General features: G+C 51.4%; 2 protein-coding genes across 3 annotated transcripts in view; both read left to right on the forward strand.

The window, feature by feature from the left end:
- Positions 1 to 10492, forward strand: part of MYO1F (myosin IF) — a 32996-nt gene extending 22504 nt beyond the window's left edge. Inside the window, exons 17-28 of the mRNA XM_045850528.1 lie at positions 238 to 344; positions 776 to 874; positions 955 to 1099; positions 5811 to 5925; positions 6018 to 6187; positions 6885 to 7030; positions 7421 to 7567; positions 7719 to 7867; positions 8263 to 8346; positions 8929 to 9124; positions 9211 to 9380; positions 10061 to 10492. Coding sequence (XP_045706484.1) covers positions 238 to 344; positions 776 to 874; positions 955 to 1099; positions 5811 to 5925; positions 6018 to 6187; positions 6885 to 7030; positions 7421 to 7567; positions 7719 to 7867; positions 8263 to 8346; positions 8929 to 9124; positions 9211 to 9380; positions 10061 to 10137 — 1605 coding nt within the window. The 3' untranslated portion in view covers positions 10138 to 10492. The remainder of the gene's footprint in view (positions 1 to 237; positions 345 to 775; positions 875 to 954; positions 1100 to 5810; positions 5926 to 6017; positions 6188 to 6884; positions 7031 to 7420; positions 7568 to 7718; positions 7868 to 8262; positions 8347 to 8928; positions 9125 to 9210; positions 9381 to 10060) is intronic.
- Positions 10493 to 13378: 2886 nt separating this feature from the next.
- On the forward strand, positions 13379 to 18359 carry ZNF414 (zinc finger protein 414). Of its 2 annotated transcripts, XM_045850597.1 has the most exons (8): positions 13379 to 13521; positions 14272 to 14584; positions 14885 to 14992; positions 15107 to 15212; positions 15757 to 16100; positions 16187 to 16237; positions 17890 to 18063; positions 18158 to 18359. In XM_045850597.1, exons 1-8 carry the CDS (start codon positions 13519 to 13521, stop codon positions 18229 to 18231), a joined length of 1173 nt encoding a protein of 390 aa, XP_045706553.1. In that variant the 5' UTR covers positions 13379 to 13518; the 3' UTR covers positions 18232 to 18359. The 2 variants fall into 2 exon arrangements, with proteins under 2 accessions (XP_045706553.1, XP_045706554.1); XM_045850598.1 differs by lacking the exons at positions 17890 to 18063; positions 18158 to 18359 and adding an exon at positions 16969 to 17632.
- Positions 18360 to 19936: the final 1577 nt, after the last annotated feature.

Genomic DNA, 19936 nt, shown 5'->3' on the forward strand with positions numbered 1-19936 from the left:
ACATGAGATTCCCTACTTCCAAAATACTGATTCCCAAAGGAAAGGCAGGAATGTTCTAGAGGATGTGTTTTCCCGAGGGCTCAGCTACTCCATCAACAAACATTTGTCTGCTGCCCACTCCCCACCCCACCGCCCACAGTGTGTCTCCATCTCTTAGGTCTGTATCCAGGGTGGGAGGAGAAAGGGGCCAGAGGGTCCCATCTGTTCACCAACCCCCCGCCTTCTCCCCCTTCTCAGAAACAAGCCAATGACCTGGTGGCCACGCTGAAGAAGTGTACACCCCACTATATCCGCTGCATCAAACCCAACGAAACCAAGAGGCCCCGTGACTGGGAAGAGAGCAGGTGACCCCCAGCCTGGTCTGGCTCTCAGCCTGACCAGTTTGACCAGTCCACAGTGCCTATCCCCCAGACTCACCCTCCCTCCAGAACCCTTCTGGGGTTGAAGGACATCACAGGACTACCCCAGGCTGACCCCTAGGACCAATGCAAAGCCCCTCAGGGCCTCAGAGTTACACCTAGAACAGACCAATACCCCAACCCTGTGGCCCCCAGACCCACTGGAGGATGACCAAGGCACTAGCACAGTCCCCAGTCCTGGGGTCTGTGACTGGCCCCAGACCCAACACAGACGCTTTCCAAACCCCACCCCACAGAACTGATTTACTGAACCCCCCACCCCAGACCTCATCACCCAGACTGCCTCCAGCAGAACCCCTCCCACTCCTAGGACTGACGAGGCCCCCACCATGGGACTCAGGCTGCCTTCCCTCCAGGGTCAAGCACCAGGTGGAGTACCTGGGCCTGAAGGAGAACATCAGGGTACGCCGGGCAGGCTTTGCCTACCGCCGCCAGTTCGCCAAGTTCCTGCAAAGGTGAGGCTCCCAACCACTGCCTGTGGATTAACAACCAGCTGAGCCATCCTCTCAAACCCTTCTAAACCTCCTGCCACCAGGTATGCCATTCTGACCCCCCAGACATGGCCACAGTGGCGTGGGGATGAGCGTCAGGGGGTCCAGCACCTGCTGCGGGCTGTCAACATGGATCAGGACCAGTACCAGATGGGCAGCACCAAGGTCTTCATCAAGAACCCTGAGTCAGTAAGTGTGTGTGTCAGAGAGACAGACGGACAAGACACGTGGGTCACTTGCATAGGCTCAGGTCCTGCTCTTCAGGCCACTGTGTGACCTTGGACATATTTCCTCATCCCTCCAAGTCTGCTTCTCCATTTGGGAAGTAGAGAGAGTAACAGCCACCCTGCAGGCCCGGGGTGAGGATGAGACAGAGGAGGAGGTCCACTGCACGATGCCTGACACATAGCAGGTGACCAGAAAAACCTAAATCAGCTGGACAGTCTTTGGTGGCCAGGAAGCAGATGGAGAAAGATGTAGCCACCTATGGTAACAAGACCCTTGAAAAGAATAAGGACCCACAGTTTACCCAAAGTGTCCTTTTGTCCCTTATTTCTTCCTTCCTTCCTTTCTTTCTTCCTCCTTCAGGTCCTTCTTTCTCACCTTTCTCCTGTCTTGTTCTCTTTCCTCTTGTCTTCCTTCACTCCACCCATGAACACAGTGAGTCCCTGGGCCTGAGCTGTGTCAAATTGGCCATCTTATTACACAAGGCCATCTTCGGCCCTGCTATGTAAAAGACAAACCTCACTGTGTGGGGACAGTCCCTTCAGCGAGCCCTTTATCAAGAGGCTGGCAGCACCACCCAGTTTCTACTGCCTCTGATTTCAGGGAAAAACAAACAAAAAAGCCATGGTGAACACTATGTCCTAAGGACCTCATGTAGGGCCCAGTGATAATAGGGAACAGTGCTGTATCACACACTTGACAGTCACTAAGAGAGTAGATCTTCAATGTTCTCACCACACAGAAGAAATGGTGACAATGTGAGTTGATGGGGGTGTTAGCTGACCTATGGTAGTCATCATTTTGCAGTATATACATGTATCAAATCAACTCATGTACACTTTAAACTTCCACAGTATTATATGTCAATTTTGTAAAGCTCAGTAAAGCTAAGGGAAGTCTTCTTTTTTCATTTAATCTTTATTGTATTTTTCCCCATTACCATTTAGTCCCCTTATATCCCCCTCCCGATAGCTGAGGGAAGTTTTTTAAAAAACATGACATCCCACAGAAAACTGGCCAAGGAATCTCCTAAGGACTTGCCTGGCCCCCTGCTTCTGTGTGAGGCTGAAAAGCAAACAGGGAGATGACCATCTCAACTAGCTTAACTCTTTCACCAGACTCTTTGGCAAATTCTAGCTCCCCCACTCCCACACAAGGCACACGCTGGAATAGCAGGGAAGGTGTGCTAGGGATGGGGCCTGGGCAGGGCCAGCCAGGTGCCTCAGCACCTGCATGATCATGGCACCCGCTCTGCTGGTACCTTGGGTACTTGAAGAAGACAACCAGTAAGTTGTTGAGATGACTCCCTTGACGTTAGTATACTTACAAGTAACCACTCTCTCCCAAACCAAAAGCAACAGAGGGGTAGACACTGTCAAGATTTCACAACTACAAAAATAGTCTATCTTGGGAGGCTGGAAATCTTTTATATATATATATTTTATTTATTTTTAGAGAGAGGGGAAGGGAGAGAGAGAAAATGAGGGAGAGAAATATCAATGTGTGACAGAAACATTGATTGGCTGCCTCTCACACGCCCCCAACAAGGGACCAGGTCCGCAACCGAAGCACATATCCTGACTGGGAGTCGAACCAGTGACCTTTTGATTTGTAGGACAATGTGCAACCCACTGAGCCTCACCAGTCAGGGTAGGAGGTTGGAGATCTTTGTCCCCACATTTGTCCACATCTATGTCCTAGAGCTTTACCCTATGGATGCACTTTACTCCAAAAAATAAACGATGGAATCGCATTTGAAGTAGATATGGTTACTGATAGAAACTTATCACAAACCAAAATTGTCAATGGCTAAAACCACACCTGAAACAATTCATTTTATAACACGTAAGAAAAAAAATGGAGCCCTGGCTGGTGTGGCTCAGTGGATTGAGTGCTAGCCTTCGAACCAAAGGGTCACGGGTTCGATTTCTAGTCAGGGCACATGCCTGGGTTGGGAGCCAGATTCCCCAGTAGGGGGTGCCCTAGAGGCAACCACACATGGATGTTTCTCTTCCTCTCTTTCTCCCTCCCTTCTCTTCTCTAAAAATAAATAAGTAAAATCTTTTTTAAAAAAGAAAGAAAAGAAAAAATTGAGCCAATTGGGTATCATTCCACGAAGTGAAGGGTCATCAGTTCGATTTTCAGCTGGGACACATGTCTGGGTTGCAGGCTCAGTCCCTGGGGGTGTGTATGAGAGGCTACCAATCGATATTTCTCTCTCACTTTGATGTTTCTCTCCCTCTCTTTCTTCCTCCCTCCCCCTCTCTCTAAAAGAAAGAAATAAAATCTTTAAAGAAAAGGAAAAATAGAGGGAGGGGAAGAAAAATAGGAAGATCCATGTGAGAAAAAGAATCCATCTTGCTGGTTACTGGCAGACTGTAAAATCTGACTCTGAAAGAAACATATTATTGACACTGAGAACAATAAACAAAATAAAGCTAGTACTGGCTAAGACCATAGAAGGCAAATTTTGACAAAAATTGCAGACTGCACATTTTGAGACTACACTTTGAATAATGAAATTCTCAAAGTTAAAAATTTGCTCAAAAATATTCATAACACAAAAGAAAGACTGAAAATTTGCACAGGAAATAAAAGTGATCCTGATGAGAAAATTCTCAGTAAAATGAAAACAGTTTAATGGTGTTATATCAAAAACTGATCAAGGGGATAAATAAACCTAATGGAGTTGGAGCCTCTCTCAACCACAAATGCACTTATGTTGAGATGATTCTGAATCGAACTGTTTCTTATAAACATGGATGCAAAATATATCCTTGGACATGTTATCCACTTGTCGGCCTTCACTTCCCAGCATCCCAGATGTATCGTCTCCCATGGCTGCTGTAGCCACGTGGCGCAAACTGGACAGCTTAACCCAACAGAAACTTATTTTCTCACATTTCTGGAGGCTAGAAATCCAAAATCAAGGTGTCACAGGGCCATGCTTCCTCTGAGGACACTAGGGAAGAACCCTTCCTTGCCTCTCCCTAATTTTGGTAGTTGGCAGTGATCCTTGGCATTTCCAGGTTCATATTTAGATGCATCACTGCAATCCCTGCCTGTTATCACATGGCCTTTTCTCCTCTGTGTGTCTGGGTCCTAATTTCCCTCTTCTTATAAGGAAACCATTCATATTGTATTTAGGGCCCACCCTTCTCCAGTATGACCTTATTTTAACATGATTACATCTGCAAAGACCTCTTTCCAGATGAGGTCACATTCACAGGTTCTGGGTGGACATGAACCCAGTCCCCCAGGAGAAGCTCCTACCAGGGTCCTGTCTCAGCCCCCTTAGGCAACACCTACCCTTGCCATCTGCAGCCTGAAGGAAATGCATTTTGAACTCTGTAGACAGGATGGTCTATTTCCCAAATGGAAAAAAAAATCCTCTTTATTGGGCAGAAATCATGAGACTGGGGACACTTGTCTCATCTTCCCTGAACAGCTAAGGAGAAAAGGTTTCTATTTGGCTCACTCCCAGTTCTGCAGGCTGGTCTTCACTTATTCATACCTGCCCTCCTCAGCAAACCACAAAATGCAATTACAAGCCCTCCAGACAGCCTGCATGAGGCATTACTCAGACATGCTTTGCACACAGACCCACCAACCATAGAGTATTAGAGAAACAAAAGGATACATATGTAAACCACTGGACTCCCTGCAACATATGAAACTGCACTGTTGGAGTTTTTTCCTGGTGAGAAGACTCCCCACCTTTTATGAACAGTTATAAACACCCACAGCTTTAAAAATCTTCCAAGATAGTTTAAAGTGCATGTGAACCAAGTGGTGGATATTTGTGTTTGAGAAATCCCTCCAAGTGAAGTGTTCTTTTTCTAAACAAAGTCCAATTTTATTTTTAATATTTCCCATCTTCACTTATTGACAGTGCTGTCCCTTTCATCACTAAATGTATATTTGAGTTAGGATGTTTCCAAGCCATCTGTGCTATTCCAGTTGATTGTTCTAGTCCTTGACCAGCAACCCATTGTTTTTATTACTGTAGATTTATAACTTTTCATATCCAGTGGGTTCCTCTCCTTGATTATGTTCACCTGTTATTATTCCAAATAACAGACATCTTTCATGGCATTTCCACTCTGACTTGATCAAATATAATTTATTCCCTAAGCCCCCTTTGGTCCAAGACGCTTAAAACTCAAAAGTCTACTTCCTGAGAAAGCTTCTTTCTCAGACCGCCATGTATGGCTGTGCAGATTGTACACAACACAACCACAGAGTCACCAGTCACGTCACAGTCCTATACATTGGATGCTTACATTTACAGTTTTGTTTTTCTAAAATGCACATTGATTCACATGTCTAATATCTCTGAAGTTGAGGTGCACCTCATATGAAAGGTATGACATAGCCTAATTAGCAGTGTGAGAAGTAGTGACATTGTGCTGTTTCTCTTGGAAGACCACACGGCTATAATAATGGGCAGAGCTGGAATTTGAACCCAACCAGACAAGCCGTTTATAACTTGATGCAGGGCTTGTGCCACATATTGGGAGGGAATCCCGGGTCACGTCATTTGGAGGAAGAAATCTTTTACCATAGTATGACAGCATGTGTGTAGATGCCCTTGAGTAAGAGCATGTGGATGGGATGGGCTCAGGGAAAACTGGAGACTGTGGCCCTGGGGAGACCACTCCTCCCTCTCGCCTAGCTCTTCCTTCTCGAGGAGATGCGAGAGCGCAAGTTTGATGGCTTTGCCCGCACCATCCAGAAGGCCTGGCGGCGCCATGTGGCAATCCGGAAGTATGAAGACATGCGAGAGGAAGGTGAGAGGCTGCAGGTGAGAGGCTAAGGGTGAAGACAGATGGACCTGGAAGAGCCAGGCCACAACCTCTGCCCCGACCCTGTGTCCCCACAGCTTCCAACATCCTGCTGAACAAGAAGGAGCGGAGACGAAATAGCATCAATAGGAACTTTGTTGGGGACTACCTGGGACTAGAGGAGCGGCCAGAGCTGCGTCAGTTCCTAGGCAAGAGGGAGCGAGTGGACTTTGCAGATTCAGTCACCAAATATGACCGCCGCTTCAAGGTGAGGCACGAGCGAGTGGGTATGTCCAGAACCCTGGCTCCAGCCTAGCACCCCCACCACAGGTACACCCTTACCTGGTTCAGGCACACCTGTCCACAGGTATATATAGTCATCTAGCCTAGATACACCTGTCCCATCATAGGTATACCCTCACCTCACCAGGACATACCTGCCTATAAATACATGCTCAATTAACATAGATACATCTGTCCATCAAATATGCCCATGTGTAGCCTAAACACACATCTGTCAGATGCATCTTCACCTAGCCAGTAACACAAATCTGTCCACAATTATACACCTCACCCAGAATTCCTGAGCACAGGGTAACCCTCACTTATCCTGGACACATCTATCCATTAGATGCACACACCTTCACCTAGTCTAAATAGACCTGTCCATTAGACACACCTTCACATGGCCCAGATACACCTGTCCATAGGTAGTCTCACTTGGCCTGGCCACCCACGTCCAGCAGGTTTATCTTCACCTAGCCTGTACCTGTTCACTGACCCAGACATCCCCCTCTAGTCAATATACTCTTAATTAACCTATTTATTATAGAATATAACCACTCATACACCTTCACATGGAGACAGCCTTATCCACCTGACCTGTCAGTGCCATCCCCTCCTTGAAATTGATCCCTATGCCCAGGGCTCCTGTCATCATCCTCTCTGGTACTGCATCCTCACAGCCCATCAAGAGGGACTTGATCCTGACACCCAGATGTGTATATGTGATCGGGCGGGAGAAGGTGAAGAAGGGACCTGAGAAGGGCCAGGTGCGTGAGGTCCTGAAGAAGAAGCTGGAGATCCAAGCCCTGCGGGGAGTTTCCCTCAGGTGAGGCCAGAGACCCACCTGTCCCATGGTCACTCTCACCTGTCCCTTGTCATTATCAGCTGTCCTCATACTTGTTACCTCATCTGTAACCCTGACCATCTTACCTACTTTCATACATACAACCCTCTCTTGGCCCTACCTGTCATCTTTACCTGCCTCCACACTCATGATCCTTATTTGCCAATGGCACCTGTCCCCTCACCTGACTCCTACCTGACCCTTTTCTATTACCACGTTTTCCAGCTCTATGACACTTCTCCCGTTTTCCCCCACCTGTGTAACTCCTCACTTGCCCCTTACTTGCCCCTCCCCCGTTACATCTCACATGTCAGTCCTTCTGTCACCCTCACTTTTCACTATCACCTGCCCTTTTTCCTGCCCCTCCCCCAGCACGCGACAGGACGACTTCTTCATCCTCCAAGAAGAAGCTGCCGACAGCTTCCTGGAAAGCATCTTCAAGACCGAGTTTGTCAGCCTCCTGTGCAAGCGCTTCGAGGAGGCAGCGCGGAGGCCCCTGCCTCTCACATTCGGCGACACGTAATGGCCCTCCCCCACCACCATCCTCAAGCTAGTCTAGGCACAGCAAAACCCTCTCCCACCCCACGGATCGAGCAAGGATGGGGTGGGGAGGGGAGTTGAACTCCCGCTTGGGAGGCAGCGCCCCCACAGCTCCCTCCTCTCCCCACAGACTACAGTTCCGGGTGAAGAAGGAGGGCTGGGGCGGAGGTGGCACCCGCAGCGTCACTTTCTCACGTGGCTCCGGCGACATGGCGGTGCTCAAGGCTAGCGGCCGTGCCCTCACTGTCAGCGTGGGTGACGGGCTGCCCAAAAGCTCTAGTGAGTCTGCACAGAAATGGGGGCGGAGCCAAAGTGGCGGGGCCAGTAAGCGACCAATCAATGCTTAAAAGGTGGAGCCAGTGAGGCGGGCCTAGAGTGGGTGAGGGCCTTGGAGGAGAGGGTCTAGAGAGATTTAGAGGGCAGGACCAATGACTGGGCGAGAAACTTGGAAAGGGCGAGGCCAACAGACACAGCCTGAGAGGGCTAAAAGATTGGGGCGGGCCCAGGGAGCCACCGAGAGGTGGGTCCTGGACGAGAGAGACCAATCACTGAGCGGAGCCAGCGAGACTGGGAGGTGCTGAGCCAAAACTGACTGGAATTGAGAGAGGGGCCAAAAGCCTGGTGTGGCCTGGTCACCACTCTAATCCCTACATCCTTTCCCCTTTCCTTTCCAGAGCCTACCCGGAAAGGAGTGGCCCAAGGAAAACCTCGAAGGTCGTCCCAGGCCCCTTCCCGGGCAGCCCCTGGGCCCCCCAGGGGTGAGGAGACGCCCCCACTAAGTGTTTTCCCTTGCCTCTTGTGGGCTCTATGACCTAAGCCAGACTTACTGTCAGCAGATTTTACAAGCAGAGTTGACCACGCTCTTCTCTGTCCAGAGCTCTCCACAGCTCCCCATCTCCCATGTAACAAAGGCTAAGCCTAGTTGGGTATTCAAAGCCCTTCGGAATCTGACCCCTGCTATAACCATTGACCTCTTCTCTCCTCTCATCCTACATTCTAGCCGTGCAAGCTACATCTTATTTTGCCAACTTACCAAATTTGTTCTTACCTGCAGGCCTTTGCTGGGTCTGTTTGCTCTGCCTATCTCTCAAATTCCCACTACACTTGAGCTCCTATTCATAAGACCCACCCAAAAAGGCCCTCCTACAGAAGCATGTGGGAGGAAATCTTACTCCTGCAGAGCCTTTCTCTGGTCCCTTCTGGTCCCTGTCTCCACCGGTTTCCATACTGGATTGAGAGTATGGCTGCTTCCTCCCTCTGACTGAGAACTTGGAATCAAATCCTCCCTGATACTTTTAGCAGCACCCTAATAAATGTCTCCATTCTCACTCTTGCCACAGGTCTGCACCACAATGGGGTGCCTCCCTCTGCCAGAGGGGGCCCTCTGCCTCTGGAGATCACATCTGGAGGGAGCTCTCAGCGGCCCCCCCAAGGACCTCCATCTTCAGCCCTGAGGGCAAGCAGACGACCCCGGGCACGGCCCCCCTCAGAGCACAACACAGAATTCCTCAATGTGCCTGATCAGGGTGTGGCCGGGTAGGTGGGGTGGGAGGGCAGCCCCAGGAGGTGAGCAGGCAGTGGGGAATATGGAGGGCTATGAAGGACACCCCCTGTGTTCACAGCATGCAGAGGAAGCGCAGTGTGGGGCAGCGGCCGGTGCCTGGTGTCGGCCGACCCAAGCCCCAGCCAAGAATGCATGGCCCGAGGTGCCGGGCACTGTACCAGTATGTGGGCCAAGATGTGGATGAGCTGAGCTTCAACGTGAATGAAGTCATTGAGATCCTCATGGAAGGTATGTGTGCATGGGGACAGAGATTGGAATAGTCAGAACCCTGACAGAACCAGGCAGCCCCCTCTGGTGGGAGAACAGAGGCTACCAGCAAGCTTCCAGGCCCAGTGAGAGATGCCCTTTTCTGAGCCAGTAGCTATATAAGCTAGAGGCCTGGGATGCAGGCTGCCCAGGAACCTGGTCTCAATTCGTCACACTTAGTACCCCATTTTTGTTATGTGGCTAATAGCAAAACTTCAGAGACCCCTTGTGAGTAGGAAATGGCCCATGTCTGGATGGCCCAGGCCACTTCCTATTTAAGACCCCTGGGCTGCCCCCAGAGGGGCCTGGGACTCAAGAGCACCCTCTGCAAGTGGGTGGGGAAGCCTCATGGAGGTCACTTATAGGTACACCCTCCTGGGTCCACCATAGGGATTGAGAGGAGGGGCCTGTCAGAGATGATGAGAGAAGAGTGAAAGTAAGTGGTCTAGAAAATGATGGAGTGTGAGCCAGTGACAAGGAAAGCCCATGTGGTCATCCCTCCCTCCCTCCCTCCTTCCCTCCCTCCTTTCCTTCCTCTGTCACTCTCTTTTCAGCCTCCACCTTATGCCAAACCAGTGGAAATGAATAAGACAGACAGTAAGCCAGCGTGGTTTTCTCTGGGGCAGGCTGGGCAGTGCCTCACACTCTCTTCTTTCCCACAGATTCCTCTGGCTGGTGGAAAGGCCGACTGCATGGCCAGGAGGGCCTCTTCCCTGGAAACTATGTGGAGAAGATCTGAGCCATCGGCCCAGGATACTGTTCTTCTGCCTGCCAGGGAGCCAGACCCTGCTGGCAGGGATCTCATTTCCCTTAACTGCATTACCCAGCAGGTCTAGTACTGTGGCCTCCAGCCTAGCCCAGGCCCTGAGTGAGTCTAAGGGTCACCTCTGCAGCCACCCCTGGGCCCTGGCCTCCCATGTCACACCCATTTCCTCCTGTGTCACACAGGGCTAATAGCAGAGCCTACCTCCCAGCTGCCTTATATGAAATGAGTCATGTCTTCTCAGCATGGGGCAAAGTGAGGAGGCCTTGACAAGCGTGACCTCCCTCCTGCTCCCTTCACTGAGGCAATAAATGTTTGTTTAGTAGAAGTATGAACTGACTGAGTGCTAAACTTCTCAAAACCTGGTGACATAGGAAGAGCAAATGCACGATTTTACAAATGGAAAAAAATGAAGGCTCTGAGGTTGAGTCACTTCAAGAGTCCCAGAGTCAAGACTTAAAAAGCTTCAGTTTGTCCACTTGCCAGCTTCTAGAAGCTGTATCCAGCTTTCCTACAGAAAATGGTCAGGTGGTCCTGTCAGATCTGAATCTACAGCCCCCAAACCCATCTGTGACCTGACTGGACCCTGAGGGAGGAGGCAGGTCCCACATGGCCCCCACAACGCACCCTGGGCCACTGTTAGTCCTTGCCTCCTACCCCATGTCTGTGCCTTTTAGCCCTCACTCCCCTGGGGTCAGGACCAGTTCTGACATTAAAAGGCCCTGGCTTTCTGCATTTATGGTCACAGGTGAAAGGGTCAATCTGGCTACTGGTCTCCCCAGCTGTCTCCAAACCCATGCTGAAGTCTAAGCCTTTGAGAACTCCATGCATTTGTAACTGAAACCAGCTCAGAGTTCTGCCTTGGTCTGAGCCTACAGATCCTGGCTTTCCTGGTGGACACCTCCTCTGTGCTCAACCCCTCAAAGAGCGGCCAGTCTGGGAGAATGGTGGGGTCAGGACTGAGCCAGAGAGGGGACAGGGGCTGACTGGCCAGCTGGGCCTTTTGCAGGATCCACATCCTCCCTCTTTTGTACCTATCTGGGGAAGCTAAGTTTGGCTGGGGGAAAAAAATTCCAAGGTTGCAACTGGATCTCAACAGCCCTTTTGTTAGCCAGTTGTTTTACAAAAGCATTTAGCCATTCCTTGAATGTCCCTGGTTCCTTCCATCTCTTATCTGCCCACTCTGCCCAACCACAGTGGTGCACATCTCTTGCTGCAAGACTTAGATGTGAGGACAGGCCAAGGGAAGGACAACCCACATAAGCCACTGACTTCATCAGCTGGGCATTTCCTGGGGCTGAGAGGAAATCAGGGCTTCGTCTCCCTTTATGCCCTAAACTTACCCTGCAGGATGCTGCCCTCCAAGTACTTTGGGGTACAGCCCCTTGGCTTCTCCATTTCCAAACCATGGCAGGCACCACCTATGCAGGAAGTAGGGCCTTCTGGATAGGTTGGATGAATGAGGTTTGGGTGGGACAGTGAGTATAAAGAAAGGAGTGGGCTTAATATATTCTAATAGCTTCTCACATCTAAGTGACAGCATCTGTAAACCTGTCAGTTTGGCCCTGCCCACACAGCCCACATCCTGTTGACTCTTTTACAAAATTTCTTAAGTCCAGCCCCTCCTTTCCGTGGGTCCCTCTCCTTTCTGAGGCCTCACCCAACCCTTCCCCAGATTGCACCAATCTCCCCTGCACATGCACTTCTCCACCCTGCATCAAAATGGCTTGTTTTTGAAGTTGTTAACTGTATTAAAGATAAAAGAAAAAAATTTAAATTCAAACTGCATAAAAGCTTGAAAAATCTACCTCTCCCTCCCTTAAAAGTTCCCCTCCCCAGTTTTTAATGTATCCTTCTAATGGTATTCTCTGCATGTAAAAGTACATAGGTACATCTTATGTACACAGATGGAATTACCTTGCATATAGTCTACAGTTGCTTAGAACTCAACAGACACCTCTTGAATGGTTAAATAATGTATTATAGAGCTGATATCAAAGATCCACTTCACTGTCCCTCAATAGCCCGCTTTCCAAAAGACTGCCAGGGATCAGATGGTGTACCTTCCCTAACTGGAAACTCATCAGGGTCTAGAATAGAAACCACAGTCCTCTCTCCACAGTTCACAAGACCCTGTATGACTCTCCCAGCACCATCTTCACCTTCTGACCTCCACACCCTGCCTCCACTCTGCTCCAGCATCCACTGATCTCACTGTTCCTTGAAAAAGACAAACTTGTCCCTCCCCTCCCCTCCCCTCCCCTCCCCTACTCAGGACATTGGCACCAGCTACTACCCACTCTTTCCAGAGTGCTCTGCCTCAATCACCTTCCAATGACTCATGCCTTCCTATCAGGCAGCAGCTCAGAAATCACCTCACAGAGGCTTCCCTGACCCAGCACTATCACATTCTTCTTTTTTTTCTTTGTAGCACTTAACAAAATCTAAGGCCATTTTCTGTATTTGTTGTTGTTTTTTTATGTTGTTTCCCCATTTTAAAATGTAAGTGGCCCTAGGGGACAGGGATGTTTGTCGGTGCTATTCGTCTGAGTCCCCCAGAACCTAGCACACATTAGGTTGGATAGGTGACTCATTTCATGCCAGGACACCAGTGCCATCCTCCTGGAAACACACCTCTCCTGACAGATTACTTCTAGCCCTTAGCTATTACAACGGACCCACTCCAATTTCAGAACTAAATGCACTGAAAATTTTGATGGCCATTGCCAATTTTTTTTTCCAAAGTGGCTGCCCACTGAACATCACCTTTTCCAAAAAGAAGAATCGCCTTTCCAGGGCTGGTGACAGAACCAAAGGGGATGAAGATGCCCATTTTGCAGGCGAATACATAGGCCAGGATAGATTTTAATCCCAGATCTCAGCGCACAGGTTTTTTTCTTAAGATTTTATTAGTTTTAGAGAGATGAGAAGGGAGGAGGGAAAAAGAGGGAAACATCGTTGTGCGAGTTCGGTTGCTACCGCACGCCCCCTAGCGGGAGCCTGGTGCCAATCCAGGTACGTTCCCCGACCCGGGAAACAGACGACTTTTCGGTGTGCGGAGGACGCCCAACTCACTGAGCCACACCAGTCTGGGCTCAGCACTCAGACTCTTAAAACTGCCGTGGCCCTTGGCTTCCACGTTCGCCGCCGGAGCTCCTTCTAAGATCCAAGAGAACCCTAGCTACCAGGCCCCGCCTCCTCACGGAGGGCCGTGCGCAGAACCGCCACGCTCTCGCGAGAGCTTGAAGGCGGAAAATGGCGCTGACGTGAGCGCGGGCCCTGGGCGCCCAGGGACTCGCCACAGCCTCAGCTGGAGCTGCAGGAGCTGCGGGAACAGGAGGCCTAACGCGGCCGAGGATGGTGAGCGTGGCACCAGGGACAAGGGAACGGTGAGCCAGCGAGGGCTGGCGGGGAGCGGTCCCGTCGCGCACACACCCAACAGCTGACCCCGCCCCCACACCCTGGCACTCGCCCCGCCGCTAGTTGTCACTCGGCGAGCGCCCTACCCCCCACTTCCGGGCCGGACTTCGACTGGGCCACGCCCACAGGGCTCGGGCTCCGCCCCTGGCCTAATTGCAACCGGTCCTCCAGCATCTTCAAGTTTGCCTGCACAGCTCTAGCCCCGAGGGGGTATGTGTGTATGGATATATACATGAGGATATATATATCCTCAAACAATCCACTTGGGCACCCCGGCCCCATCGGCATCTTCCTAGCCCTGTCCTGTCCAGAGCTCCGCCTTCACAGCATTTGCTCCGCCTACTCTCCCTAGGCCACACCCCTACCGAGTAGGGGGGCTTCCCTCGTTTCCCAAGTTGCGGGAGGAGAGGCTGCTGCTTTGAAATGGGCAGTTCCTGACAGATGTCCCCTTCTACTTTTGGAACACTTCCCAACTAACTCCTTGCTTGGGGATGGAGATAAATGACAGGAACTCAGTCCACACTCAAACCTTGCCCTCCCTTGATGGTAACTCCTTAGAGTGGGGGCTAATATCTCGAGGGCATTCGCTGCTTCAGGAATGCACTACAGCCTTGGGGATGGGGGATTTCCTGGCTGACCCCAGCAGACTCTGGGCCCAGAAGGGTTCTGCCCACCTATTTCTTCCACCAGGAGGAGGAACCCTCTGGGCTTAGCCCAGACATGCTGGCCACTGCAGAGCCCAGCTCCAGTGAGACTGGCAAGGAAGTGTTATCCCCAGGTGTGACTGCTGCAGCTACCTCTTTCTCAATGGGGGAGGAATCAGGTCCAGACCAGACAGCCACACCCCCAGTGTGGGACCGTGGAGGGCTTGAAGGGGCCCAGCAAGGTTCCTCCTCAGCTCCAGACAGTGAACAACCTGGCTCTGGACCCAGCCTTGGCTCAACCAGCACAGTCTCCGGGACCAGTGAGGACCTTCGGCCTCCCAGGCGACGCCCACCACAAGGTGACCTGTGATGGGGCCTTCTGTGGGGTCACAGGCCTGGAGTGAAGAGTGCAGAGTACCTGCATACTTGGGGCTTATCTAGAGAGAATTGCCATTTACTGAGCACCAAGTGATGAGCCAGGCCAACTCAGCCCCTGCCCTCTGGCAGCAGAGTCTGGTGGAGGAGGCAGATAGTAAAGGCCCCAGTAGGAAACCATAGGGTAAATGCCTCTCTGGTGCAGAGCTCTGGAAAACTTGGGGGTGGGGAGGTGGGGGGAGCGGGCAGGAAGGATGGGCAACCCTGCTCTGTATATCCTGTAGGAAAGCAGATACCCTGCTCTAGCCCTGGCTGCTGCCTCAGTTTCCCCAGCATTCGTGACTTGGCACAGCATCTTCGCACCCATTGCCCACCCACACAGTCCCTGGAAGGTAGGACAAGGGTAGGGGGTGAGAAGCATATTGGTGTGGGAGGCAGACAGAGTTCCCAGGCTGACCCTTGGCCACCCCACCCCACTCCTCTGTCCTCCACCCCTGCCCTGCCAGGCAAGCTGTTCCGCTGTTCGGCCCTGAGCTGCACGGAGACTTTCCCCAGCATGCAGGAACTGGTGGCCCATGGCAAGCTGCACTACAAACCCAATCGCTACTTCAAGTGAGACCCTGACCACCCAACCTTTGGTCCTCCTTGACCAGGCCCCAGGCAGCTCTTCCTGCTCCTGGTGTGGCAGCCAGTACCTGGGGTCCAGGCCCTTCCATTTTCTGGTAGGGGGCAGCAGTTGGGGGGGGCGGGGGGTTTGACCTGGAAGTGGATGTGTGACCTTGGGCAAGCCCTGCCCTTATCTGCACTAGGGAGACTGGTACCTAGGGCCAGGTCCAGGAGACTGGAAGGGGGCGGGGGGGGGGGGGGGGCTCACGTGGGTATGGCTCTGCCCAGTCTCACCCCCAAGAGGAAAGTTGATTGTCTCAATGAAAATTGAGACCTCATCCTCGTTTTCCCAGGGCTCCCTTGAGGAGGAGTCTAGATGGGTTGCCACCACAGTAGGGGGGTGCTTAGGGCAAGCTCCTGCCCCGCAGGTAGGGGATCTGATTTGGATGCGGGTTCCCTTACCACACTCTCTAGGCGGGTCCCCAGGTAGCATCCTATAGGCTCATCCTTGGTCCCCCGGAGATCCAGCCCAGCCCTGTGCCCACCCCAGGTGTGAGAATTGCCTTCTGCGCTTCCGCACGCACCGCTCACTCTTCAAGCATCTTCATGTTTGCGCCGAGCAAGGGCAGAGCCCAGCCCCACCACCACCCCCAGCCCTCGACAAGGAGCCATCTGCGCCAGAACGCCCCCTGGAGTCCGATCCTGCATCAGCGCCCAGCCTGCAGTTTCCGCTTCTCGAGCCCTTCATGACCCCCGCCCCTGCCCCCACTGGGCCCTTCCTGCCCTACTTGAACCCCACACCCTTTGACCTAAGCCCCCCACGCCTGCGCCCCTTCCTGGCCGCTGCACCTGGGCTGCCAGCCTCCAGCGCCGCCGTGTGGAAAAAGAGCCAAGGTGAGTGTAGTGGCAGGACCTCTAGAAGGGTGGAATGGGCTCTGCCTTTGCTGAATTCTGATCTTGACCCCGTCCATTCACTGCAGGTGCAGGAGGCAGTCCTCGGAGACCCCAGGGCGGCTCCGATGCGCCCTCAGGTGCGTGCAGGTGACCACCAGGGCGGGATGTTGAGGGTTTCTGTCCTGTACTCTGCCAGGCCCAGGAGATTGTGTTGGCCAAAAAGTTCGTTTGGGTTATTTTCCCTGTAAGATGGTTCTAGTAGCACTTAGTTGTTTTTAACTTCATTCGAAACAATTCTGTTAGATTGTATTCTGACAGCTGTCATATCAGCATGCATTTTAAAAAACTTATAAAAATTGATGAATTTTTGTGTAGTCATTTTAATATTGAAGATGGGAGAAAATAAGCAACATTTTCATCATATTATGCTTTTATATTATGCATATTATGCTTTATTATTTCAAGAAAGGTAAAAATACAACTAAAACAAAAGAGACTTGTGTAGTGTATGGAGAAGGTGCTGTGAGTGATCAGATGTGTCAAAAGTGGTTTGTGAAGTTTTGTGCTGGAGATTTCTCACTGGATGATGATGCTCCATGGTCAGGTAGACCAGTTGAAGTTGATAAGAGATCTAATCAAGACATTAACTGAGAACAGTCAACATCACACCACATGGGAGATAGCCAACATACTCAAATAGGCAAATCAAGTGTTGAAAATCATTTGCACTAGTTTGGTTGTGTTCATTGCTTTGATGTTTGGGATCCACATAAGTTAAGCGAAAAAAACCTTCTTGACCATATTTCCACATGCAATTCACTACTTAAATGGAACAAAAACATTCCGTTTTTAAAACAAATTGTGACAGGTGGTGAAAAGGATACTTTACAATAATGTGGAACAGAACAGATCATGGGACAAGTGAAATGAACCACCACAACCACACCAAAGTCCGGTCTTCATCCAAAGAAGGTATTACTGTGATACGGTGGGATTGGAAGGGAGTTCTCTATTACAAGCTCCTTCCAGAAAACCAAATGATTAATGCCAATAAGTACTGACCCCAATTAGACCAAGTGAAAGCAGCATTGGATGAAAAGCATCCGGAATTAGGCAACAGAAAACAAGTAATCTTCCATCAGGATAACAGAAGACCGCATGTTTCTTTGATGACCAGGCAAAAACTGTTACAGCTTGGCTGGGAGGTTCTGATTCATCCACGGTATTCACCAGATATTGCACCTAAGGGCTTCCATTTATTTTGGCCTTTATAGAATTTTATTAATGGAAAAAATTTCAATTCCTTAGAAGATTGCAAAAGGTACCTGGAACAGTTCCTTGCTCAAAAAGATAAAAAGTTTTGGGAAGATGGAATTATGAAGGTGCCTGAAAGGTGGCAGAAGGTAGTGGAACAGAAACAGTGAATATGTTGTTCAATAATGTTATTGGTGAAAAACAAACTTTTTGGCCAACCCAATACTAGAAAGCAGTAGTGCCAGCCCTGAAATACAGGATTTTTTCCTTAAAAATTACTAGCCTGCGCCTTCATTGGTGTAAAGCTTGTGCTCTGCAGGGGTTCTGGGGTTGGGAATGGGGGACACAAATCAAATTGAATGTCCCCAATTCCAGGGGGAACACACCTGGGGGAAGCCAGGCCAGACCCTCCAACACCCGCGAGCTGATGGGGAGGTGGGGAAGGGTCCGAAACGCTCTTGCCCGTGACCACCGTCCTCTGGGTGGACACGACCTCTGGGCTGGGGCCAGGACTGACGGGCCCACCTGCCCGCAGGGCATGTGGCCCCGAGCCGCATCTTATGGGAGCATACGCGTGGCCGCTACTCGTGCATGCAGTGCGCCTTCTCCACGGCCTCGCGCCCCGCCATGACCCTACACCTGGAGGACCACCGCCCTACCGCCCCCGTGGCCTCGGTGCCCCAGCAGCCACAACCCGAGGCCCCGGCGGGTAAGGTCTGGGAGTGCTGGGATAGGGAGGACGAGGGACCCCCAAAGTAAGGGATGCACTGAGGCTCAAGTGCCTCCTCCTCTGCCCCACCCAGACCGGGCCCTGCTTGCACCCAAGATGTCGTTGCTGCTCTCTGAAGGGGAGTGTCCAGTTTTCTCACCATTCTGAACCCTGTTGCACAGAGGTCATAGAGGTCATGAGGTGTGGGTAGTTTTGTAATTTTAGGGGGGCCTGAAATGGATGGGGTGGGGGGACAATAAAAGGCACAATGAACTGGCCTGTGCTGTGTCCCTTGCCCTCTGATGCACAGCAGCCTACCTAGCAGTCTTGGGTGCCCCCACCCAACTTGGGAGAGGGCAGGCCTCCCATCAACATCCACCTGTATCCCACCTCCCCTGTCACCTTAACATGGGACCTATTCTCCAGCTCAGTACTGTTCACTGTCCACCTGGCAGCTTGCTTTCTTTTGTTTTTCTTCTTAAGATTTTATTTATTTATTTATTTACTTACTTACTTACTTACTTATTTATAGAGAAAGGGGAAGGGAGGGAGAAAGAGAGGGAGAGAAACAACAATGTCTTGTGTGCCCCCTACTCGGGACCTGGCCTGCAACCCAGGCATGTGCCCTGACCAGGAATCAAACTGGTGGCCCTTTGGTTCGTAGGCCAGTGCTAAATCCACTGAGCCACACCAGCCAAGGCTTCTTTTCTGTTTTCTTTCCCCTCCCCTCCCCCTCCCTCCCTTCCTGCCTTCCATTTAAACTACTGAGCATCCATGGGGAACACAGGCAGGGAGGCTTGATGCTGAGAAAGTGCTGGGACTGACTCAGCTGGAGTCCCCCCAGGACCCAAGACCAATGGTGACTCACAGGGAGGGGAAAGGATGGTAGGGCTTCCTCTCTGTAGGGCAGGGCTGGGGCACCAAATCAGGGCACTGGCAGGCTGGAACTCGGGCCTCATCCTGTCCTGCTGCATCCTCCCTTTGCCCCAACTCTGAGGAGGAGAGTGGGTCAAGGTAAGCCCTGGGGAGCCTGGGCTCCCTTCTCTCTTTACCCATTCCCCATTCTGGTCCCCCTCTTCCTTTTCTTCGTGGGAATCAGTTCTGAGTCAGGGTGCAAACTCAGGCCAGGGTTTGGCCATGCTGCTGTTTCAGCCCTGCTGCCACCAAAATTTCGTGGGCCCAGCTTCTGGGTATGGAAATCCCATGTGTTCCTGGCTTCCAGCCTCATAGTACCCTAGCCCATGTCTCACCCTCTCCCCTTCCTGGGGCACCTGAAGCAATTTTCCCCACCCTTCCCCCCAGTCTGAAGACCCCTGAAAAACCAGTCTTTTCTGATTGTGCCTCTCCCCTTCCAAAAACCTTCAGTGGCTCCCACAGCATCCCAAATGAACAGCCTGCCCTAGTAGCCCAGAAGCCCCATCTTGAACCTCCCCATGCCTTCCCAGGGCCCCACCAACCATCTCCTTCCTTCTCTGCCTCCTGAGGAATACAGACATCCTGTGAACAAGCACCCCCAGGCCCCTGTTGAGGTGGTTGCTACTCAGTACCAGCTGTGGGGCTCAATGTGCCATCAAGGAATGGGGCTCCAGGGCCCCTGCACTCCCCGTTTCCAAACTAGAAGCCTTGGAACCATGACTGTGGTACTGGGGAGGGAGACTCAGCCTCCCTACTTCTCAACTGCCTCATCCATTAAAATGGGTGTTATCATGGTCACCCTGGAGTCCTCCTGAGGATTCAAAGAGGGACTGGGGAGAGAGGGAGGGGTCTTCACATCCTTCTGGCCACCAAACCCCGTGGCTACCTGGACCTGTTCAAGAACCTCAGGAGGAGATGGGCAGGGTCAAGGGGCCTGGGGTTTTTGTTTAAGATTTTA

This window comes from Phyllostomus hastatus, unplaced genomic scaffold (genome assembly GCF_019186645.2).
Source record: "Phyllostomus hastatus isolate PE091 unplaced genomic scaffold, TTU_PhHast_1.1 phas_contig_81, whole genome shotgun sequence".
NCBI classification, from domain to species: Eukaryota; Metazoa; Chordata; class Mammalia; order Chiroptera; family Phyllostomidae; genus Phyllostomus; species Phyllostomus hastatus.

What these genes read in the sequence shown, in the direction of transcription:
- ZNF414 (XM_045850597.1), top strand. An exon ending in CGGCTCCGATGCGCCCTCAG is followed by an intron (nt 16,238 to 17,889) that starts GTGCGTGCAGGT and finishes ACCTGCCCGCAG; the next exon opens with GGCATGTGGCCCCGAGCCGC. An exon ending in ACAACCCGAGGCCCCGGCGG is followed by an intron (nt 18,064 to 18,157) that starts GTAAGGTCTGGG and finishes TGCCCCACCCAG; the next exon opens with ACCGGGCCCTGCTTGCACCC.